We start from the raw sequence: 26044 nt of genomic DNA on the forward strand, positions 1-26044 counted from the left end.
AACAATTTAGTTTACACACAGGAGTATAAAGTAACTGAAAGAAAGAGGTCAGTGCAACAACAGAACTATAATGATCCAAGATAATTCTTCATTTTACCCTGTGCAAATTCCATAGCTGCAGTTTTTCAACAATTGTTATGTTGCACATGCTAGTAACAAAAGCAGTGGATATGTCCACTCATATAAAGGCATACATACAGCAATCTCATGTTATCTCTTTATATCTTAGGGAATGTACAGCGTATATAACAGAAAAGCTTCAAAACGAGCAGAGAACTGGTTTGCTTTGGCAGCACTTCCCGGTTTATTTAAGATTGATTCGAGTGTGAGTATATCCAAGCTATTCCCAGCACATGAACTTTAGGCAGACCTTCGGCATGCCTAAGATACAGAAAGCATAATCACTTAAAAAATGTAATTACTACATTTACAGAGATCAGTACAATGCACAGTCATCTTCTCCCACTACTCATAACTAACTCTGAATATTAAACACATCTTGAATACAAACACAGGTTTTATAATTACAAAGTCAGTATCATATAGAATAATATTCCAAGCACTGGAGATTTCAACAGCTTTAAGCACTTTTAACAAATCCAGCTGAAAGCATGTTGAAAAAAAAATAAATATATGAGAGCATACTCACACAGCACTCTTAAAAACTTTCATCAGGCAAAACTCCTAATGTAAAAGGCAGAAATCGGAAATACAATATAGATTTCTAAAAAGTAACCACAGTTATGGCTTAATTTAGTAAGGATTTGCACATGTTACCACTAACAAGCCAAAACATGATAAGATCTGATTTTCTGAAATATATTGAACAATTCCAGTTTTTTTGCATTTTCTAAATGATAAACAAAAATCATCAGTAAAATATCCAAAGTAAATTCTATTAAAACATATAATTTGGTATATATTCAGTATTTAGTGTATATTATAACTAAAAAAAGCATGTGCTACCCTTTTATCAATGCAACAAATAAGTTAACTCCTTACTTCCTTGTCTGAAGAGCAGAGATCTGGCACAGCTTTGAACTTTGTGAAAGCTTTATGTCATGACACAGCCAAAAATTAATCTCCACGAGGTCAAAAATATAGACATTGAAATGTTAAAAGAACACAACGCAGCACATGACTCACACCCGCCACAGCCAAGCCCATTATGAAACACTTCTTAAAATGCACTAACTCAAAACTAAATCTATGGTAAAATTTGTTTGCACAGAGACGTTACAGAATGAAGGAATGTCTCATCGGTTTGCAAAGTGAAGAATCTCTTGTTTGGGAATGTACACCTTTCTTGTTTTAATGCATAATTTGTCAGTGATGTCTAATCTACTAATACATATAATGATAGGATTTTCACAGCAATTTGTATTTTGGGCTGCTGGAGGGAATGATAACTTGTACTATTATGGATTGATAATTGTGAAGCAAACAGATAAAACTTGCGTTACTCAATGGCTGCTTCATTATCTTGCAACAATTAGCAATATGCTTTGGATCCTGTATACATATTGGGCAATCCAGATCCAGATCTGGATAACATTTTAAAGGACAACAACTGCTCACAAAATGATTGAAAATTTCTAAATTTCCCAACATTCTTCAAAAATATTATGAAATTTAAGAAAGAAAGGTGTATAGAACCACTGGTAAAATGCCCCAGATTTTAACATCTAATCCTAAATTTCACAAGTGGACAATGAACCTGAAAAATCACTGGTGTAAATATCTTTCTGAATAGTATTCTTTGTAAATATAATGTTCTTGTAAAACTGCCCGACTACAATTTAACATTTACATTAGTGAAACAGCTAGCACTCTAAAGAACTATGGTGCACTCCAGAATGTGTAAGTAACCCAGAAGGTTACATTTCCTGTGAAATCCATCCAAAATCTTTGTCATCTGTTACAGGAATTCCTTGATTCTCTTGGTCTTGCTGGGAATCAATCACCTCCTTATCATCTTCAATAACTATATCAGCCTGGGGAATAACATCGTCATCCTTCCACTTCATCTCCTCACCATCTGCCATTTCATCAACCTCCCTTTCTCTGTCCTCATGATCATCAGGGTACTGGTTTTCCCCATGTTCGTCAGGATACTGACTTTCCCCATTCTCATCGGGGTACTGGCCTTCTCCACGATCCTCGGGATACTGACTTTCACCATGATCGTCAGGGTACTGGCCTTCCCCATGCTCGTCAGGGTACTGGCCTTCCCCATGCTCGTCAGGGTACTGACCTTCCCCATGCTCGTCAGGGTACTGACCTTCCCCATGCTCGTCAGGGTAATGGCCTTCGCCATGCTCGTCAGGGTAATGGCCTTCGCCATGCTCGTCAGGGTACTGGCCTTCGCCATGCTCGTCGGGGTACTGGCCTTCCACATGCTCATCAACATACTGCATTTCTCCATGCTCATCAGGGTATGGATTTTCTGCAGAAAACATTCCATCTGGAGACTCATCTGCACCATCCTGGTCTAGCTGAGACATTAGACTTCCACCTGCACAATCCACACATATTCCGTGGCGTCTAGAGCCATGCTTAATGCCAACGCTGGCTGCTGACATAAAGACTCGGTTGCAGACTTTGCAGACATACTTTTTGTCTTTGCTGTGGACCTGAATAAATGAAACAAATAATGTTTAGTTCTTCCTTTAAAAAATAATTCTACTTAAAAAGCCATTAGTGAAAAGAACTTTAAAGTTGTTCAGGTCGTCACACAAAAAACCAGCTCAGGTGTGATCTGATAGAAAATATTAGAAAAATATTTCCATTGTCTTTTTTTTTGCTACAAGTTTGCTGCATTGTGGTTTTACAGGCACCTTCTAACTCCCACAGACTTGGTCACCATTTGAACATGTCACTCAGGACAAGTGCCATCAGGTTACCTGACCTCCTTGACCGCCACATCCAGAGGCACACTTCATTAGGGTCACTAGATAATAGTATGAACGCTGGTTAATGTTCCTCTCTGCCACCTGGATACAGTTTCTGATTCTCACTTGATATATTTTCTTAAACCATTGGTTATGGTGACAGCATTTAATAGTGGTAAATCCAAGCTGAGAAATACAGTTTGTCTATCACTGAATGCTGTCCACCTAAGTGGATAAATCATAAAAGGCACCTACTGACCCTACAAAGTAGGCTTCACAACTTACAAGCAGTAGCAGATGGGGGTTACAGTGAAATTCTTTCACTCCAATATTGCCAGAATAATGATGGGAGAGCAAAAAAGAAAAAAAAACAAATAAGAATTTACTTTCAAGTTTCTTTAAAAAGTAGGAGTGAAGAATGCATGTGCCTCCAACCATAAAAACAAAAAGAAATTGATGGAAATACTCAGCAGTTAAGGTCAAGAACATTCTGTGTCAAGTGTATTATTATGATAATCCACCATAAAGAACACCACAGTTTCCAAGGTTGGGTAACACCTATGTTCAGTTCTGGTCTCCTCACATGATAGGAAACAGAGGCTCTCAACATGTTTGAGAGGGTCACTGGATTACTATTAGTTTGAAAACCCTTCACTTTTGGGAGTGGTTCATTGAAGTGGTCATTTTTACTTGAGAATGACGAAGACCTTGGGAGACCTGATACACTTAAAATGATTAAAGGACTAGGCTGTTTATAGTTGATAGAATATATTTGAATTAATAAGAATAAGGGATATGTAAATGTTATTTAAAGCAAGAGATAAAGTTACGTGCAATGAAGCTTTATTTACAGAGTCAGAGCTATATGGAACATTGCCAATTTGTCTTATGAGGACAAATTGACAAGCAATGTTCTAAAAAGGGAACTGGATGTGCTCCTAGAGAATGCCCATCTCAATGCATACAAAGGTAGGCAAAATATTGAATAGTGTGTCCTGTAGTCACTATTATGTCAGATGTTTTCGATTACCTTCCTGAGGGGAGGGAGGAAGGAAAATTTTAATTTCCCTGAGTTAGCATAGATTTATTTTCTTTAAAATCTCTTCTCCTCAGTCAGGAGATCACATGACTGAGGAGCGAGATGCACGGATGCTTAGTTACAACATGCTGTAATGAGCTAGCTGATCTTTTTCCTTACATCTCTTGTAGTGCTTCACAATGGCTCAAGTGCGATATTTACCTCTAAACTGACCTACCTACACTGTTCAAGTGAGAAGTCAGCTGTTCCTGAATTGTTGAGGTCGCAATTTAAAAATCATTTAAATTTATCCTACTTAAATCTGAATGGGATCACATAACAGAGCAGATTTCCACATTGTTGGGGAGGTTATAATATGAAAGCTGTGAAAAGCTCAACTAGAAGAGGTTGGGAGAGTTCAAGAGAACAATTCTTCAGTAGCTTCTTGATATATTGTCAGGATCCACAGCCTTTAATATCATCAGCACCAGGCGTTTTCTCATGTTTTAAATTGGATATATCCAATCATGAGGATTTGCAAAACATCATTTGCAAATTTTTTGTTTAAACCTACATTTTCAGTAACAGAAATTTCAATTAGTAAGAAATAGAACATAGAACATTACAACGCAGTACAGGCCTTTCGGCCCTCAATGTTCCTGTGACCTGTGGAACCAATCTGAAGCCGATCTAACCTAATATCATCCATACATTTATCCAATGACCATTTAAATTCCCTTAAGGTTGGCGAATCTACTACTGTTGCAAGCAGTGCATTCCATACTTTTAGTACTACTTGATTAAGGGAACTACCACTGACATCTGACCTATATCCATCAGCCCTCAATTTAAAGCTATGGCCACTCGTGCCAGCCACCGCCATCTGAGGAAAAAGGCTCTCACCGTCCACCCTATCTAATCCTCCGATTATCTGGTTTGTCTCGATTAAGGCACCTCTCAACCTTCTCTCTAATGAAAGCAGCCTCAAGTCCCTCAGCCTTTCTTCATAATAATACCTTCCGTCCATACCAGGCAACATCCTGGTAAATCTCCTCTGCACCCTTACCAATGCTTCCACATCTCTCCTATAATGCGGTGACCAGAACTGTACACAACATTCCAAGTGTGTACATGACCTCATGACTCCGAAACTCAATCCCTCTACCAATAAAAACTAACACACCATTGACCTTCTTATCAACCTGGGTGGCCACTTTCAGGGATCTACGGACATGGATACCAAAATCTCTCTGCTCATCGACACTACCAAGACTCTTACCATTCGCCCAGTACTCTGCATTCCTGTTGCTCCTTACAAAAGTGAATCACTTCACTTTTCTGCATTGAACTCCATTTGCCACTTCTGAGCCCAGCTCTGCAGCTTATCTATGACTCTCTGTAACCTGCAGCATCCTTTGGCACTGTCCACAATTCCAACAACCTTAGCATCATCCACACAATAAATGGATGATAAACACTGCCAGCACTTGCACTAATTTTTAGGACCCATGTGACAAACTTTGTAATCATAAGGTGAAATTCTCTCATTATAAATGAACAAGTATTGTACATGATTGTTTAATACTGAAATTGTCCATCACAAAAAGAATAGCTGCAGAACTTAAGCTTTCAATGAAATACCCGCTTTACATATTAAATTTAAAATACAACAGAAATAAAAATATGGTAGGAAGCAAAAAAAAAGACAACGTGAAAATAACAAATAATCAAGACAGAGAGAATGTTATGAAAAATATAATTCAATTTCTCCATGACATTCAGTCAAATTCCACTCAATGGCATTAATCACTATGTGAGAAATGTAATTTACTTTATCAAATCTATTCAAGATGGCTACATCTATAGGGTTATTTAAGACAGGCTTTTGGTACAGAGCAACCAATTGTGTTCTACTCTCAGGCAGGAGTCAGTAAGCTGGATGGTAATGCAGAATGACGCTAACATTACAATCCAATTTCTGCATTGGCTGAGGTTACCATAAAGATCCCATCTTCCTCTCCCTTCATCTGAGGCATAGTAATCTACCAGTTATCATAGTGTAATGAGAGAGCAGCCCAAATGGTCCTCTAAGACTATGGTAACTTTATTTTCAGGTGATTTTACCAGATGGGAAAGAGAGTTACGTGAAAAGCATTTCGATTTTATAATCCTCAATTTTTTTTTAGATGATCCATTCCTTGATTTGCCTTTCACATTAGGCTCATTTATTCACTCTAATTGATGTAAGCTGTTCAACAGGTTTTGGTTACATTTTAAAATAACAGCATGCAAGGATTACTAACTTTTGTAGCAATGGACACCAAAGAAAAGAAAATATTTATAAGATTGGTTTTTATTTGATGCAAGTCTTGGTCATTGCATGAAACCATATGCCAAAACTGTAGATATATACTATCCGCTAAGATAACACATTCAATTCCTAATCTATCCTAAACTTCCTCCCACCTTTATGACAGGTCATACAGGACATTACTATACTGATTTCCCACCAATATCCTAGAGTGAAACTGTTGACCAGAAACACAACAGGACCAACTGGACTTGTTACAAGAACAGGTCAGAGGTTGGGAATTCTGAGGTGTGTACTTCATGTCCTGACTCTTCATTGCCTAACATCTATTAGGCACAAGTTAGGAGTGTTTTGGAACACTCCAAATTTGCTTAGACACATGAAATTCCAATGATACTCAAGATATTTGTTACAATCCAGGAGAAAAACTGACTGGGTACTTGATCAACACAAATGTTCACTAATCTAAGGGTTCCCTCTGACACAGGAGCAGCAATGCATTCTCACAATTCACCAAACTCTTTGATAGCCCCCTCCAAACTCTCAACCTTTACCAACTAAAAGGACAAAGGAGACAAAACATCACCACCTCAAAGTTCTTCTCAAAGGACACATGACCCCAACAGGAATTATATTGATTTTCCTTCATAGTTATTTGATCAAAATTATCAAATTCTCTTGCTAACAGCACTGAGCTTTTCTACATACAAGGACTACAGTGCTTCAGAAAGCTACTACCTCAATGACAATTAGGGATAGGCAATGAATGCTGACTTCATTCATAGCCCATGACAGAATGAAACAGAAGTATTGATCCAAAAGTAAACGACAAAACAGTAACAATTAGTTTAATTCCCCCCACACAGGTGCCAGCTTGAATTTTAATTTGAGGCCCAACTTAATTCACACATTTTATCATGAATCGTAGACTGTTACATCATTGACTAAGGCAATTGATTTTACCTTCTTAAATATAGAGTTGGAGGGCTTAAGCTATAGGGAGAGGCTGAATAGGCTGGGGCCATTTTCCCTGGAGTGTCAGGGGCTTTGGGGTGACCTTACAAAGTTTATACATGCAGAGGTTGATGTGTGTATGGAATGAACTGCCAGAGGAAGTGGTGGAGGGTGGTACAATTGCAACATTTAAAAGGCATCTGGATGGGTATATGAATAGGAAAGGTTTGGAGGGATATGGGCCAAGTGCTAGATTAATTTAGGATATCTGGTTGGCATAGACAAGTTGGACCGAAGGGTCTGTTTCCATGCTGTACATCGGGCCGCACAGAGGCACAAGGGGCGTCAAGGGGCGGCACGGTGGCAAAGTGGTTAGCACTGCTGCCTCACAGCGCCAGAGACCCAGGTTCAATTCCTGCCTCAGGCGAGTGACTGACTGTGTGGAGTTTGCACATTCTCCCTGTGTCTGCGTGGGTTTCCTCCAGGTGCTCCGGTTTCCCCCCCACAGTCCAAAAATGTTCAGGTTAGGTGAATTGGCCATGCTAAATTGCCCGTAGTGTTAGGTGAAGGGGTAAATGTAGAGGAATGGGTCTGGGTGGGTTGCGCTTCGGCGGGTCGATGTGGACTTGTTGGGCTGAAGGGCCTGTTTCCACACTAAGTAATCTAATCTAAAATATGACTGAGTTATCTAGTCTAAGTGGCAGGTTTAACAAGTAACTTGAACTCACTATTCTTAAATGATATCTCAAACACTTCCAAGGTCCAAAACAATGCTTAAATGAAGCGAAAGAGTGCAACACCTGAGTGTGTGTAAATTTAACCATAAACAACTTTGCCAGATACAAAAATTAATCTGCACATTTTAAGAAAAATGCCAAAGATAAAAATTTCAATGAAGTGGATGCTGCATTTAATGTTTGATAGTCTAGTCTTGATCAATGCAAGTAATGCTGAACGTTTAGGCATTGCACCTATTTCCTTTAATAATTACTAGTTTTGTCATTTCATTAATTCAAAAATACCAAAATATTTCAAACAAGCCTGTGGACACATTTATGTTCTTCTAACACATCCAAATAATGTTGAAACTACTTTTAAAACATAATTATACAATCTGCACTGCACAATTTCAGTACAGGTCACTCTGCTAGAACGCAACACTTGTGTTCGTCTGCAATCTCGGGTTATCGAAAATTGCACTATAGAGGATCACTAACAGAAGATCGCAATACCAATTCAGTAGAAAGTTCACATTACCCAAACAGTTTGCACAATTCGAAGGAGAAAGTGAGGATGGCGAATGCTGGAGATCCGAGTCGAGAGTGTAGTGATGGAAAAGCACAGCAAGCCAGGCAGCATCAGAGCATTGGAAGAATCGGCGTAGCGGATGTAAGCATAATTCATCAATTGCACTATAGCCAATTCATGCTGACGAAACACGCGTTATAGCAGAACGACCTGTACCCATAAACAAGAACAATGCTTACCAACGTGTGCCTTTTCATATGTTCCCGCCGTGTAAACTTCTTACCACAAATTTCACAAGGATACGGCCTTTCACCTGTGTGGGAGCGCATATGCCTTTTCAGGATACACTGATGCATAGCAGAGAAGCTGCAGTACGGACATTTGAACTTCTTTCGTATCACGGTAAATTCGTTAACTGTAAAATGTGAAGAAAAAATTCATTTAATGTGGATTCATTTTCAACAAATATTCTTAGAATATTACACAAAACTTTTGTTTTTTATTAGAATATTACTTTGCTTCTTTCTTTTAAGTATGGGTAATTCATAGATTCTACTAAGTAGGCACCATCAAACGAAAACAACGGTTATTGTATGAAATTCTGGTCTCCTTCCTACAGGGAAAAATGTTGTGAAACTCGAAAGGGTTGAGAAAAAATGTACGAGGATGTTGATCAAAGGGTTTTAGCTACAGGGAGAGGCTGAATCGGCTGGGGCTATTTTCCCTGGAGTGTCAGAGGCTAAGGGGTGACCTGACAGAGGTTTATAAAATCATGAGTAGCACGGATAGCATAAATGGACAAAGGTCTTTTCCCTGGCCTTAGGGAGTCCAAAACTAGAAGACATAGATTTAAGGTGAGAGGTAAGATTTAAAGGAAACTAAGGGGCAACTTTTTTGCACAGAAGGTGGTGCGTGTATGAAATGAGTTGCCAGAGGAAGTGGTGGAAGCTGGTACAATTACAATATTTAAAAGGCATATGATAGAAAGGAATTCGAAGCATAAGAGCCAAATGCTAGCAAACAGGACTAGATTAATTTAGGATATCTGGTCCACTTGGAAGAGTTGGACCGGTGGGTTTGTTTCCATGCTGTATATCTCCATGACTCTAAAGCAAAATTATACTTTCAATTACACTCATAACATAGAATTATACAACATGGAAACAAACCCTCGAGTCCAACTCATCCATGCTGAAATTGTCTAACCTTTTCTAGTAAGACAACTCATCTATTTCAATTGTCAGTTTAGCAAGCCTTTTCTGAACAGTCCCAATTCATTTACATCTTCATTTAAATAAGGTGACAATCGCAGCACGCAGCACTCTAGGATGTGTTGAAATTAGAAGGAATTTGATCTATTTATGAGAATATGGAGAATTTTACTATACAGCTTGTTCTACTATAATGTGACAATTACATTCCTCTGCAACCATTGTGCTTTGGAAAACTGCTACAGAAAATTGCGCTGTAGAAGGTCGCTATACCCCTTCAGCAGTAAGGTTGTGTAATCCAAACAATGCCCACAACTCGTCAACTGTGTTATACCAGAATGTCTATTGAAGGCAATCTATAGAAGAAAGGTCAATGTCATTCTCCACTCTGCGAGCTTAAGTGCCGCCATCTTCTCTCTGATTGCCTCACACTCGCTCAATAAGACCATAACAAATAGGAATAGGAGAAGGCTATTTGGCCCCAAGAGCCTGTTCCATCATTCGATTATGGTGGATGTTCATTTATTTTCACAGCAACCCTTCTACTTCAACTTTTAACAAACTACTGCTTTACTACAGGTAGAGAATTTACATTGAAAACTCCAATTCCTAAAAAAGAGAAAGCTCCTTATTTGAACAATAAAATCTGAGGACTTTGGAACTGGCAATGATATGCAGTTCCTCAACAAATACACAAAAAAAATAGTCAGTACAATTTCTAGTGGCTGTTTTGATACGAATGACTCCCCTAACAGAAACAGAACAAAAATCAACAATCCAACTACATTTCACATTGAGCACCTGTTTCATATGAAAGCTAGAAGCACAGAAATAATCCACAAAACACGAGAAGCTACGATTGCTTCAACTCAAAATTTTTTTAAAATCTTTTGCTTTTGGGGACAGTGAGAGAGACAGAATGATAGGAGGAAATGAGGACAAACTCTGACATAAAATGCAACTTTTCTTTCCCATGAATAACATTAACAGAAGTATTTAAATCAGAAACAAGCGATAAAACAAAATCACAGCATATATGGGCTATTCTTCCCAAACACTTGAGGAGGCAACCCAGAGCATTCAACTCAAAATGAAGGTCGGAAAGCAGAGTCAGTAGGGAAGTCCACAGTGGCATTGATGGATATCAGCCAAAACTGAAAAGAAGGTTGAAGCAATTCATATTATTTGGACAAACCATCCCTCAAAAGTTGCTAGTAAAATGGATCTTGTGGCAGTGGCAATGTCCTTATCTCTGAATCAAAGGCCTGGATTCGAGTACCACCTGCTTGAATACACTTTTAGATCAACCTATCTGGACAAGTTAATAACTTAAACAAACTTTGCATAGTCAGTCAGTGCTACTGAACTGTGTGAAAAGATTTCTTAAATCGTTATGCAATATATTGTTAAAATGACAGTTCAGTGTCAACATTTAAAATCAAGCATTGTGCGGAACAGATTCTGAGGTGTTTGGGTTCTCTCGGAGAATACAGAAAAGTCATTTCCTGTTGAACTGCATGAAACCAATTAGCTTTAAGTCTAGACAAGGTACAATCACTTAAGACTCCTAAACTTAAAACGCTCATGAACAAAAAAAAGTGAACAGGCGATCTTGCATCAAGGACAAAAAACGTCAGGCTATATTTCACATAGTATTGCATTTTCTTCATTAGACACAAGCTATATTGTGCAAACATAAACAGCAATCAATTTATGCAAATTAAAGATTCCACATACAGCAAATGAGATGGCCAGTTTGTTTTATTTATTGGGCTGAGGGAAGAATTTTCATAAAATCCAAAAAAACCAATTAAAAGGCAGGCAATTTTAACTTCTCATCAAAAGATTGCACCCAGGATGTCTTGAGATACAACCTTAGTGTCACCATCTGTACATCAGAAGTCAGAGATTCAGATCGCACCTACCCAGAGGTGTGTCAATGCACATCTGATCAGGTTAGTTAAAAATAAGAGAAGGACTGCAACTAGGTATCAGCATTTACTGAGGTCCAAGAATTAGGAAGCAGTACTGCCAACAGAGCCAGATGCATATCACATAATGTATAACAGTCCATTCAAAGGTTGAAAGTAGCAATTTCAGTGAATGAAGTGGAATTTTGAAGAATTTAATCAGTTCAAAACAAGAGAGATATGAAGATAACCTGACAGCATTGGAAAGAATAATTACACCAGAAGATTTGTACTAGTTGTGGTACTCTCAAATGGTGTGCATTAGCACATGAAAATGATTTTGTATTCTGACAAGGGCACCTTCAAGTAACATGAATGCAAGCTAGAAAATAACGAGATTAGATTTGTATTAGATTAGATTCCCTGCAGTGTGGAAACAGGCCCTTTGGCCCAACAAGTCCACACCGACCCACCTACCCAGACCCATTTCCCTCTGGACTAATGCACCTAACACTATGTGGCAATTTAGCACGGCTAATTCACCTGACCAGCACATCTTTGGACTGTGGGAGGAAACTGGAGCACCCGGAGGAAACCCACACAGACACAGGGAGAATGTGCAAACTCCACTCAGACGGTCTAGGAATCGAGACTGGAATTGAATCTGGGACCCCGGTGCAGTGAGGCAGCAGTGCTAACCATTGAGCCACTGTGCCGCCCGATACTTACATAGTAGATACTGTGTTAGGAAGATTTAAACCTTATAGACAATTGTAATACCATGCTCAAGTTCTAAAGGACATAATTAATAAGTTAAGCATTAGGTGTCATTTACATGTTTAATTTTGACTGCAGGAGAAAACATAGATAACAAGCTGCCCAAAGCGTTCATTATGATTGAGAAATTCTGTTCCGATTCACAGAAACTTCGGAATATGCAGAATGTGATGTGTCATGGATGGTTGTGCACCCAGGACTGGGTGGATAGACGGGTAAATAACAGATTCATCTAGATATTGAAGCCAACATGAAGGAGTAGTGAGGTAAAAGTGGAAGGAGTAGGTACACAGTTGAAAAAAAAAGCAAACATAACAGACAAATGTCACAAGTACTGACTCCAATCACACAACTTGAAGGAGATGAACTCGTCAAAAAATGATAATACACAATGAGTTTTATTGCAGGAGAAAATTTTAAAAGCTCTTGAAAGACTCTTTAAATACAACCATACAGTTTATTTCTCAATTAGAATCAAAGCCAAAATTCAATATCCTTGATATTGCAGGATTTTGGCTTCCTCAAAGTCCACACTACCTTGGTCCCAATGTGTATACTGGCTCAACAAATGCAAACGTTGTTACATCTGTAATAAATGTAACAATGACTGTTGCAAAGATGTGTTAAATTTCATTGTTGGAAAACAAAACTACCTGTCGCAGCACATTAATCCTATTAGTTGCTTTAGGAACAGTGAAATTGGAAGATGCTTTTGTACCAGATGCTTCAACCCTGAAATCATTTGTTAAGATCTCAGCTGATGGTAATACTGGACAAGTCAGATCCCAGAGTAAAAGATCATATGTTTAATTTTTGCAGTTATTCCTGTGGTAATGAGTCACACACAAAACTATTATGCTAATCAGGCAGTTAGAAAGATCTTAATACCATTAACAAAATAAGTCCGTTTCCCAACACTAACCTTTTAGACACCCAATTTTATAAATATCACTCATATCTCCTCAATTTTTACTCTTGCAGGCTTATTTTCCTTTGACTTCAGAGTCAGTTTTTTTGGTTCCTTTCTGAAGTTGAAGTTGATGGCCCAATTCTGATGGCCTAAACTTTTTCAATTCTAATAACTGAATATTTCTATTCAAACTGTCCTGGCTGGAAACTTCACAAACTAAACACCTTGATTTGGGTGACTGATTTTCCCTGCTGGGAAAACCTGCTATCCATCATGAATGGAGTTCCAAAACAAAAAGTAATGGGTACGTGGATACTACAGGAGTTCTGCTGGGCTCTTGACTGAAATACGTGCCTTCCTGGAACCAACTGTCTTAAATGACTGTTGCAAATGAATTTCTGACCTACTCATACAAAAATTATCTTGTCAGAACTGACCAAATATCTATCTGCCTCAACTTTAAAACCCAAAATACACATAATACACCTTTCATTATGTTTGATGGAAAACAAGACAGATCAAGAAAATGTACAATGCGACTGCACTTTAAAGAGAGTTGGTCACTAAGTGATTGAATTAACTATTTTATAATTCCAACATAAACAAAAAAGAATCAATTCATCTTTTGCAATTCCCACATTAAATCTGAAAAATCAAGAGTGACATGTAATGTGCAAGACAGTTTTGTGACAAAAGAATCACAAATAGAATGAAGTCAAGACAGACAGAAAACAGATGGTACACGGCTGAAGAAGAAACAGCATTCAAAGTTAATAATCCAAAGCCCATATTCCATATCAGCAGTAAGTTATAAGTTAGACTGCTGATCAGTCCAGGCTCACTCAGGTTGCACATTTAGCCTCTATCATTGAAGTGGTAAATTATTGTGAATAGTTCAGTGTACACTCTTCCTAAGCTGTTGGGGTCAAGGCTAGTGTTCTTCAAGCAAGCTTTCAGGGTATCTTGAAAACATACCAAGACCAGTCACAAATTGGGAACAAAGAGCCTTTCTAAAGATAAGTGCTCAGCATCCTGATGCACTGACCTGACTGATACAGTTACTGTTAGAGACCGATCACGTCTATGTTCAGGACTCTGGTTTCCTGGAGGATGCTAAGATATTTGTTTAGTGATCATCTTGATGATGATGCATAGAATCTTCCCTGGTCAACATTGGCAGTATGTTAAGCTTTCTCAGTCAGCGATAAATCACCTAACTTTTGCAGCCAATGGGAGCTGTCAGGAAGATGACTGGAGACTGCAATCATGGTGTCTTTTCTTGGTGAAGCACATCTGAGAAGCTTCCCAAAAGGAGAAGCTCATGCACCAAGATCTTGTGTCATATCTCTAGTTTATGGCTGCTGACTCAGATGTATGGCCATCAAGATAGCTCAAGTTTGCGACCACCTCCAGGAGTGATCGTAACCATAATGCAAGGAAGTTAGAGGGTCAGGATATTTTGTGCAAGCCTGGGTTTTGATAAGAGGATAACATTCATCTTATTGGCCTTCAGATATAGTACTGAATGGGTAGTCCGACTGTTTCTCCTGGGATGCAAATGCCAATTACTGTGAGACATGCATTTAAAGCAAAAGGGGAAAAAGTTGAAAGATAAATGAGAAGATGGTAAGTGCCTGGATGTGTTGCCGGGGTGGTGATAGAAGTAGGTACATTGGCAATGTTTTATAGGCATCCCGACAGACACATGAAAAGGCAGAGAATGGAGGGATACGCACTGCATGGAGACAAAAGGTTTTTTAAGCTTAGAGAGGTGTCATGCGTCAGTTCAGACTTTATGGACCAAAGGGCCTATTCCCATGCTGTACTGTTCTTTGTTCTCCTCTTTTGTTCTTTGTATAGCTTGATAGGTTTCTTGTAACAGGTCAAGGAATGCCAATAGCCTTCTCAGGTTGAATACCTTTCATCCAACCTGCACTGAATTCAGGCCTCCAGTTAAAAGGCACCCTTCACCATCCAGGATGGTCACTACAAAGATGGAGACAAGGGATAAGCAGACATCTTTGGTTTGACACCAGTTCTCCTGAAAAAAGTCAAATTCCAATCCACTACCAAGACAGTGGCAGTCATGAACCGGCTACACAATCTGATGTATTCCTGTCAACCGACGGCCAGGACCTTCTAGACAGCTTCCGAATAACGAAGGCACAAGTCTTCAACAGATTACGGAAAGCCGTAGAGAGACTCTATTTTTGCTCACAGTTTTGCCCTTGGATCTGCTAAATTGTAAGAATTACATCTCAGGGTTCCATAATGCTCTGAACTTACACAGGGATTCCAGCAAAAAACGTTATGTAAGTGAAAGTAGGTGTTCTAGTGGTGCTACAGCAACAATCTTACCTGCAATGGAGTATAGATTTGTAGCTCGTGGTAGTTGTATTTAAGTTAGCTTACTTTTCAAGATTAATAAAATGTTGGTATTGCTTAAATCTCCTGGGAGGTTCAATTCTCAGAAAAATATAAGGTCTACACAATCAAGTCTTCACAGTGCATGTATTCCTGGGATTACGTGGTTTGGCTTTTTAAAGTGGTTTGACAACTTCATCCAGGGCCCAAGTTCTGTTAAGGATGCATTCACTGTATGCTGGCCTCCAAACTACAGAGCAGGATCCAAGATTATCATAATTGAGAAGAGCCCCAATGTGTTCTTTCGACCTGATCCTGATGGAGTCAGTCAGAGAGTAAGGCAGACCAGTCAGCTGTGAACACTGACATGGGGCCAATCTGAAACAAAGCATCATTGCTTTCATGAAGTCTGGAGAAAGCTTCTTAAAATCATGCTTGTTGCCATATACATGGATCTTCTTGGCTTTCACGTGCCACCAAATGTGCTGGACCTCTCAGATCACATTCTGTCTTCAGCCTTGGATTGCCAGTGGGACATTTATGAAACAAACTGTTTTTGGATTGCCAAAGACAGAAAGCAGCTTTCTTCTGCTTTATTCACTTAGTTAGTCGCAGTGTTGTTTTGATTAAACCACCCCTGGTGACAGTGACTTTGAAGCCCAGTAATTTAGCACAGGTTAAAATGAATGCCATTTTTGAGGCCAAAGCAGACGGGTAGACTAAATGCACCAGCAATGGGGAAGGTGACAAGTTTGGAATGCAGGGTTTGCTGGAAGAGTTCACAGGTAGTCTATTCTCGGAGGGAGTTCATGTTGAACCACCCATAGGCAGTCTTCATCTGTGTTCATGATTTGGAGATGCCGGTGTTGGATTGGGGTGTACAAAGTTAAAAATCACACAACACCAGGTTATAGTCCAACAGGTTTAATTCCAATTAAACCTGTTGGACTATAACCTGGTGTTGTGTGACTTTTAACTTCATCTGTGTTAGTGGCGATGCTGGATGAACCAGAGTCTTTTTGGTATCTGTGTACACACAGTAGTTTGAATATGTCCACCAAGGACATTTTAAATTTGAAATGGTGTCCATAAATTAAAGTATTAGTCAAAGGCAAATTTGGAACAGTTTTAGATTGGAAAAAACTTTGAATGACACTCCAAAATTGATTGGATAGAATTTCAATTCACCTATAAAAATCAGTAACTATCAATTAAAAAGACATGCACACTACTGTTGCATGAAAAGTATGTTCAACTTTGTTAAGGACCACTATTCCTGTCGGTCCATTGCTTAATCTCTAGACAATTTCTATGGCTTGATCAAAATAGACTTGAATCTTGAATCAAAGAGTACTTTTAAAATTCTACGACTATCCAACTTGTATACAAATGCACCACAGCAAGCACTGGCCTTTTTCAATGGTTACGTGAGCAACAGAAGTTAGCAACTTGCAAATAAAACCTAACACCAAAGTACTCATTTTCCTTCTGAGAATGAGACAATTCATTTTGCAAAACAGCAGATGGCATTTTTGCCAGAGCTTGGAAATTATGGCATCATCAAGTGCAAGCTTATACTGGCAAGGTGCGTGAAATGGAACATCTGTGAGCTAAGTAAATGGTGTGATCCAAAATATCTCCTTTAAATTGACAGTTATGAATCAAAGAAAACAAAATGACAATGACACAACAGGATGAATTAAGAGTCAAGTCAGATACCAAAAAAACTATGAAATGAATTAAAGGAAGGTTAGACTAAGAGAGAGGGAAAGAAAATCACATCCTTTATGCATTCAAAATCTCTAACAATTGATGACACGTAAAAAGGAGACTGAACATTTGGGGAGCTGTTTGTGCAACGAAAACAACAAAACTGGCAAAAATCAATCTGCAAATTGTAGTAGTCAGAACTCTCAGCTATCTCAACACGACCGCCCCAAAAACAAATCTTGCTTCTTGTGGTGACATGCATCATGAACATCACATTACTTTCCAACCAGGAACCAGCCCAAAATTGCTCTAAACAAGGAAAAAAGTAGTGGAAACAAAGCATATGGTCAGAGTGCAGCTTTTCACTAATAATCCACTTCTTAGTGGGGTATTTTGAAAAGAGCAAATGCCTTTATATTTCTTCAACCAAGTGTTGAAATACAGGATGCAAAACATACTGATTTACTGAATTTGACTTCATTTAAGCTGCAACTCTCACAGAAAACTGACAGAACAGAATAAATTTGTGAAAGAATGCAATGCACAAACGGAGCCCTGCTGGATTCGTGTAATTGTGAACAGAGGTAAGTGTTCTCGAAAATATTGTCCCCCAATACTTCAGCAACATTACAGGCAAATCTCACTGCCAAAGCATGCGTATTCCAGAACTACCTGTAACAAATTTTGAATAATCACTATTTGGTGGAATGATGATCACATAACATCACGTATCATTTGGAGATGCTGCCACCTGCTAATACTTAGGTAGACAAGGAGGCACAGCAAGCCTCAGGAATCGACATTTTGGGTGTAACCCTTTTCCAGAACTGGGAGTGGGTGTACGGGTAGTTGCAGATAAAGGGGGTTGGGGCTGCGTGCAGGGTGAAGTGGGGACAGGCATAGGATATGACCTGGTTGATCAATGGGAGGAATGAATCTGGTAGGTGTCTGGGACAAGTGGAAGGAAGGGACAGGGGCTGGGAAGGGAGTCAGGGGAAGGGAAGGGAAGATCGTTTGAAATTGGAGAACTCAAGTGTTGAGTCCATCAGGCTGTAGGCTTCCAAAGCAGAAGATGAGTTGTTGTTCCTCTAATATGCTGTTTAGTTCGTTCTGGCAATGGAGGCGCCCAAGGACGGTCATGTCAGAAAGAGAGTGGGAATGGGAATTATAATGGATGGTGACTAGGAGGTCCGGTCAGCCCCTGCGGACCTGGCTGAGATGCTCAGAGAACTGTTCCCGAAATTTACATTTGATCTCCACGATGTAGAGAAGACCAATCGGGAGCACCTAGTGCAGTAAACGAGGTTAGAAGAGAGTCTCACCTGGAAGCAGGAACCGACTGGAACTCCCACTCACCACCGATTTTAATTCCCCTTTCCATTCCCATTCCAACATTGAGTTCTCCAATTTGAAATAACCACCCTCGACTGGAATTGTTGACAAACAGAACATTCTTAATCTCCTTTTTTGACCAAGAATGCAAAGCATTTTTCTCTAATGCAAAAACAACAAAAACACACCTACCATTTGTTACTTGCTCTTTTATAGTCCATGAACTGATTTTGGCTGTTTATTGGAGATCTATCATCGCTGCTCAAGAACATCACTGCAGTTCTTCAGGGTAGTACCTTAGTCTAGACCATTGTCAACTACTTCACAATGGTTGCACAACATTCAGTACCATTCATAACTCCTCAAATACTAAAATTCTCTGCTTCTACATGCAACAAGACCTGGAGAACATCCAGGTTTGTGTTGATAAGTAGCAATTAATATGCAGGCCAAATAAGTGCCATCTCCACTAAGAGAGAATCTAACAATGTATCCTTGATATTAAGCCATGTTATCAGCTGTGCATCAACAACCTGGGAATTAATTGTATTGAACAGCTAGATGAATATCATGAGTACAAGAGCAGGTAGAGATGGGAAGTTGAGGCAAGTAACTCACCTCCTCCAAGGCCAAAACCTAGCACCATCTACAAGGCTCCACCAACATAAGACACTCAACACTACTCACGCCAAGGCAATCCATTTGATTGGCACCCAATCCGCCATCTTAAACATTAATTTCCAGTAAGGTATGAAGAAGCTACTTGCCAAACATCTTTTGACAGCATCTTCCAAGTCTGCAGCTTCTGCAAGCTAGAAGGGCAACAGCCATATGGGAACACCTCCACCTGCAGGTTCCTGTGCAAGCCAGTCCCCAGCCTAATTTAGAACAATTTTGCTGATCCTTCATTGTCACTGGCTCCAAATCAAAGAACACCTTTTCAAAAATAGCACTGTGAAAGTGCAGACACACCATAATGGTTCGATATGGTGGCTCACAGTTACCTTCAAGGGCAATTAGTAATGGGCACAAATGCCACGTATCCCATGGAAGAAATTAAAAGTTCAAGTTACCCTTCATATTCGATAGTACTATATTACTGTTACCATGTGAACGTGCGAGAAAATCCAGTCTGAACTTTCAACCATTTGCTTAAAGCAAGTTGATGGCATTTATAAACCACTAATGGAACAGAGGAAGGTGTGGGTCATGAAAGGACCAATAAACAAGCCATGAAAATACAGCTGAGACAAATGATATTTCTTGCAATATATCGTTAAAAAAGCGTACTTGTGATCCAGTTATAAGCATAGACTGAAGAAAAAAAATTAAGTTTAGGAAGATTGAGAAGGAAGGAGGCAGCAACCAGAAAAAGATTTTTGGATAAACACAGAGGGAATAAGATTTTTTTAAAAAAAGAAAACCACAGTTAAGCTGATTTAACAAATAAATTGCAACAAGTTTGTAGGAATGATTTATGAATTTAGTCCGTGAACATAGAGAGTTCAAAAGGGTCACTGGATCCAGAATGCAAACTCTGCTTTCTCTTTACAGATGCTGAGACACCCTGATAAGTTTTCCAGAAATTTCTATTTTATATCGGTGACAGACTAGTGACCTATTCTAGGAACAACCATTCAATGAAAACAAACGTAAACATATGCTTGCCTACCGCATGCATCACTTGGTCTAATATAGTCTATGGGGTTTCAGACGCAATTGGGAAGTTGTGCCCTAAATGCACTCTAAATTATATTGCCAGATGAGGCCATGGCTATGCTTCTATGAAGAGTTTTACACAAACATAAAATTCGCACATGAAGCTGTAAATTGAGACAGTCAAAATAGAATACAAGAGTTTGTTCCCTTCTATTAAAAACATTCTGCGTGTAATAGCAACCCAAGGAGATCTGGTGGTACCAGCTGAATGAGTTTATTAAGAAAAGAATAAGGTTAATGTCCAGTAATCCCACATAGAGCCATAGAGATGTACAGCATGGAAACAGACCCTTCGGTCCAACCTGTCCATGCCAACCAGATATCCCAACCAAATCTAGTCCCACCTGCCAACACCCGGCCCATATCCCTCCAAACCCTTCCTATTCACATACCCATCCAAATGCCTCTTAAATGTTGCAATTGTACCAGCCTACACCACTTCCTCTGGCAGCTCATTCCATACATGCACCACATTCTGTGTGAAAAAATTGCCCCTTAGTTCTCTTTTATATCTTTCCCCTCTCACCCTAAACCTATGCCCTCCATTTCTGGACTCCTCGACCCCAGGGAAAAGACTTTACCTATTTATCCTATCATGCCCCTCATAATTTGTAAACCTCTATAAGATCACCCCTCAGCCTCTGACGCTCCAGGGAAAACAGCCCCAGCCTATTCAGCCTCTCCCTGTAGCTCAGATCCTCCAACCCTGGCAACATCCTTGGAAATCTTTTCTGAACCCTTTCAAGTTTCACAACATCTTTCCGATAGGAAGGACACCAGAATTGCATGCAATATTCCAACAGTAGCCTAACCAATTTCCTGTACAGCCGCAACATGACCTCCCAACTCCTGTACTCAATACTCTGACCAATAAAGGAAATCATACCAAACGCCTTCTTCACTATCCTTGCTACCTGTGACTCCACTTTCAAGGAGCTATGAACCTGCACTCCAAGATCCCTTTGTTCAGCAACACTCTCTCGGACCTTACCATTAAGTGTATAAGTCACGCCTTCTTCACTATCCTTGCTACCTGTGACTCCACTTTCAAGGAGCTATGAACCTGCACTCCAAGATCCCTTTGTTCAGCAACACTCTCTCGGACCTTACCATTAAGTGTATAAGTCCTGCTAAGATTAGCTTTCCCAAAATGCAGCACCTCACATTCATTTGAATTAAACTCCATCTGCCCATTGGCCCATCTGGTCAAGATCCTGTTGTAATCTGAGGTAATCCTCTTCGTTGTCCACTACACCTCCAATTTTGGTGTCATCTGTAAACTTACTAATTGTATCTCTTATGCTCACATCCAAATCATTTATGTAAATGACAAAAAGTAGAGGGCCCAGCACTGATCCTTGTGGCATTCCACTGGTCACAGGCCTCTAGTCTGAAAAACAACCCTCCACCACCACCCTCTGTCTTCTACCTTTGAGCCAGTTCTGTATCCAAATTGTTAGTTCTCTCTGTATCCCATGAGATCTAACCTTGCTAATCAGTCTCCCATGGGGAACCTTGCCGAACGCCTTACTGAAGTCCATATAGATCACATCTACTGCTCTGCCCTCATCAACCTTCTTTGTTACTTCTTCAAAAAAACTCAATCAAGTTTATGAGACATGATTTCCCACGCACAAAGTCATGTTGAGTATCCCTAATCAGTCCTTGCCTTTCCCAATACATGTACATCCTGTCCCTCAGGATTCCCACCAACAACTTGCCCACCGAGGTCAGGCTCACCGGCCTATAGTTCCCTGGCTTGTCTTTACTGCCCTTCTTAAACAGCGGCACGTTTGCCAACCTCCAATCTTCCGGCACCTCACCTGTGACTATCGATGATACAAATATCTCAGCAAGAGGCCCAGCAATCACCTCTCTAGCTTCCCACAGAGTTCTCGGGTATACCTGATCAGGTCCTGGGGATTTATCCACCTTTACCAGTTTCAAGACATCCAGCACTTCCTTCTCAGTAGTCTGGACATTTTGCAAGTTGTCACCATGTATTTCCCTACATGCAAGAATTTTATTTTAATTTGAACTTGCAGACATTTATTTCCTTCAATGGTGTGCACTAATTTATTTAACGCTAAATGAAGGCGCTTTGTGATATGAAGTTTCAAAAGTGTGTTGTTACTATCTGTGCACCAAAGAAAATGAGTGATCTTTCAATAGCCTTCCTCAACAACAATCTACAAACACACATTTGACCAAAATAGTCCACTTTTGTGGGCAGGACACAACCAAATACTGAACCTATGGAATGGATCATAAAAAGTGAAGTTCAAGAGTTTTATTGGAAGAACTCATTGGGCTTTCAATTCCCTCATTTTTTCTCCAACAACAAGTATCAAAGTACCTTTCCAGATGCTCCTCCCCCACTTTGCACAGTCCTAAGTCAGTGATTTCTGACTGTCAGTGGGAATGCCACACCTCACCAGTGAGACCTTGAAGGCATCCCTAAAAGTGTTTCCTCTATCCACCTAGGGCTTGCCAGCTGTTACAGAGCTGGGAGTAGAGTGCATGCTTACGGAGTCTCATGTCAGTCATGCAGACCACGTGCCCAGTCTATTACAGCTGATCAAGGGTGGTCAGTGCCTCAATGCTGGGGATGTAAGCCTGATAGAAAACACTGGTGTTGGAGTGGCTTGTCTTCCCAGTGGATTCACAGGATCTTGCACAGGCAGCAATGGGAGTACTACTCCAGTGTCTTCAAGTTTCTGGAGAGTCAACGCCTCACAGCCATATTGGAGGGCAGAAACCATAACAGCTCTGTATACTGTGAGCTTAGTGTCAGACTTGAGGCTGTCCCTGAACACCTTTCCTTCACAGGGGCCAATGGCTGCTCTTGCACACTGGAGATGATGCTTGATCTCTTCAATATCTGCTTTGGTCAACAGGGTATTCTTGAGGTACTGGAAGTGGCCAGCATTCTCTAAAGCGTCACCATGGATCTTTGTGATCGAGGGTTAACAATGCAGTGTGGGACCAGGTTGGTAGAGGATCCTTATCATGTGGAGGTTCAGGGAGAGACGCATGTCTCGTAGTCTTCTGTAAAGGTGCTGATGATAGTCCAGAGATCATCTTCTGAGTCTGCACATATGCAAGTATCATTATATTGCAGCTCGACTGCAATGCATGGGTTGACTTTGGTTTTGGCTTGGAGGTGAACAAAGAACAAAGAAAATTTACAGCCCTCCAAGCCTGAGCCGATCCAAACCCACTGTCTAAACCTATCGCCCAATTCCCAAGCATTCATATCCCTCTACTCCCCACCTACTCATGCATTTGTCCAGACGCACCTTAAATGAATCTGTCGAGCCTGCCTGTACCACCTCTGCTGGTAATGCATTCCAGGCACCTACCATCCTCTATGTAAAGTATTTGCCACGTGTATCCTCCTTAAACTTGTCACCTCTCACCATGAAAGCATGACTTCTCATTATTGAATTCTTCACCTTGGGGGAAAAAGCATATCTCTATCTACCCTACATATACCCTTCTTGATTTTATAGACCTCAGATCAGGTCCCCCAGCAATCTCCTTTTTTCTAATGAAAACAATCCTAACCTACTCAACCTCTCTTCGTAGCTAGCACCTTCCATCCCAGGCAACATCCTCATAAACCGTCTCTGCACTCTCTCCAAAGCTTCCTTTTGGTAATGTGGCGACTAGAACTGTACCCTGTATTCTAAATGCAGCCAAACTAATGTCTTGTACAATTTTAACATGACCTGCCAGCTCTTATACTCAATACCCCGTCCAATGAAGGCAAGCATACCATATGCCTTCTTGACCACTCTTTCCACGTGTGCAGCAACCTTCAGGGTACAATGGACCTGATCTCTCTGCTCATGAACTTTTCCCAAGGCTCTTCCGTTTACTGTATAATTTGCTCTAGAATTAGACTTCCCAAAATACATCATCTCACATTTGCTGTTGAAGGTTAAATAATTTCCCAATATTTCTGTAGGTTAGTTTCACTCCAGCGAGCAGCTTGTTGGAGGTGAGATGAACAGATAATATAAAGTGTGGAGCTGGACAAAGCAAAGCAGACTAAGCAGCAGATGAGCATGGAGTCTGCATTTCAGGTCAGGATCTAAGGATGGTGCAGCCAAAAGGAAGAAAAACACTCCATAATGCTTCCTGATTGACAATGTCAAAGGCCTTTGTAAGGTCAAAGGTGGCAGTGTACAGAAACTCCTACATTCCTTTCACAGCTATCGCATGGCAAACTCATGTTCATTGTGTCCCTCCATGGTCAAAGCCATATTGCGATTCCAAGGAGTTCCTCAATCACTGGGGGAAATAGATGATTGAGGACAACTTTGGCGATGACATTTCCAAACGTCAACAGCAGGAACATTGCCTACAGTTACCACAGTCAGACTACTTCCCTTTTCAGAAAATGCTCATGACAATGGCACTTTGGAGCTCTCACAGGATGCTCTCCTCCTTGCAGAGGAGGCTGACAAGGTCGTGTCGCTGCAGCAGGAGCTTTTTGCCTCCATATCATTGCCTCAGCAGAGCTACCATCTGCTCCAGCAGCCTTCTTGTCCTTGAACTGGTTGATGGCCTTCTCTGCTTCATGGAAAGTAGTGTGCTGTGGGATGTGGTCAAGGACACTTAGATCCAATGACAGAGCCCTGGTTGAGGTGGTCTCAAACAGCTAAACAGCACCATCAGCTGTCATAAAGAAGTGACTGCAAAAACTCAAATAACCCAAGATGAAGAAAGTTCAGGTTTTTTATTTTGAGATTTCACAAAGACTTGTCATGGGACATGTAAAACGTAAACTTATATTTTAACTAATTAAAATACCTCTCAGGTCACTGATACTCATAGATCATGACATTTTGATTCAGACATTTTTATATTATCAACATAGCAGTGTTAAAATAGCTTTTTCCAAATCACAGAGTCCTCAATGTGCAAACAAGTACAACCCAGTGAACGAGAAATGGAATGGTGCAGTTCCTGCACTCAGGGGTGGCACCTCCCTACTTTGCACAATGCAATTTTTTTTTTAAAAAGAAAAGCAAACAAGTGATCTAAATAATAGTTAGTCTTAGTCTTTTGTTTAATTGTTTAATTCTTTAATCCGAAACAGATATACAACTAAAAGATGAAGGAAACAATCTTTTTTCCTTTAGTGCCATTCACAACCTCAGGATGTCCCAAAGCACTGCATGTGTCTTGGAAAATGCAAGTGCTATTTGAATTCTCTTTTTAACGTTCCATCAACCTGATTTATGGGAAATTAAATTATTGCCAACTGCTTCTAATAAATAATTTGTTCAAAACCAGACGAAGCAAAAATACTGCAAAGAGTATAATAACATGCATCCTGTAACTAACAGCAGCAGCAAGTTGAAATAGTGAAACTACTGAACCTTTACTTGAACCCACATAAAGCACAGATGAACATACATAAATCAACAATGCAGAAAACATCAGTAAAACATAATTAACTTCATACCTATTTCACAAATCGAAATTTCAGGCTGTAGCAATACACTGAATATAATGTGAACTTGCAACATAAGCAGCATCATTGTTTACACAAGTACTAATGTACCAGCATGAGATAGCCAAATCCTGGTAAAATAACTAGATGCAGTTAAAACCAGTTGCCCCATTAAGAAACGATTAAACAAGAACTACAACTCATTACATTTCCAGAGTTGTTGTT

At 39.9% G+C, this 26044-nt stretch overlaps 1 protein-coding gene across 1 annotated transcript in view; it reads right to left on the bottom strand.

Moving 5' to 3' along the window:
* Positions 1-277: 277 nt before the first annotated feature.
* The window catches only part of LOC132822949 (zinc finger and BTB domain-containing protein 46-like), a 93529-nt gene continuing 67762 nt past the window's right edge, over positions 278-26044 (bottom strand). Inside the window, exons 5-6 of the mRNA XM_060836386.1 lie at positions 8662-8837; positions 278-2633 (exon numbers count right to left, since the gene is read on the bottom strand). Coding sequence (XP_060692369.1) covers positions 1878-2633; positions 8662-8837 — 932 coding nt within the window. The 3' untranslated portion in view covers positions 278-1877. The remainder of the gene's footprint in view (positions 2634-8661; positions 8838-26044) is intronic.

The sequence above is a fragment of the Hemiscyllium ocellatum genome, chromosome 15, assembly GCF_020745735.1.
Source record: "Hemiscyllium ocellatum isolate sHemOce1 chromosome 15, sHemOce1.pat.X.cur, whole genome shotgun sequence".
NCBI lineage: Eukaryota > Metazoa > Chordata > Chondrichthyes > Orectolobiformes > Hemiscylliidae > Hemiscyllium > Hemiscyllium ocellatum.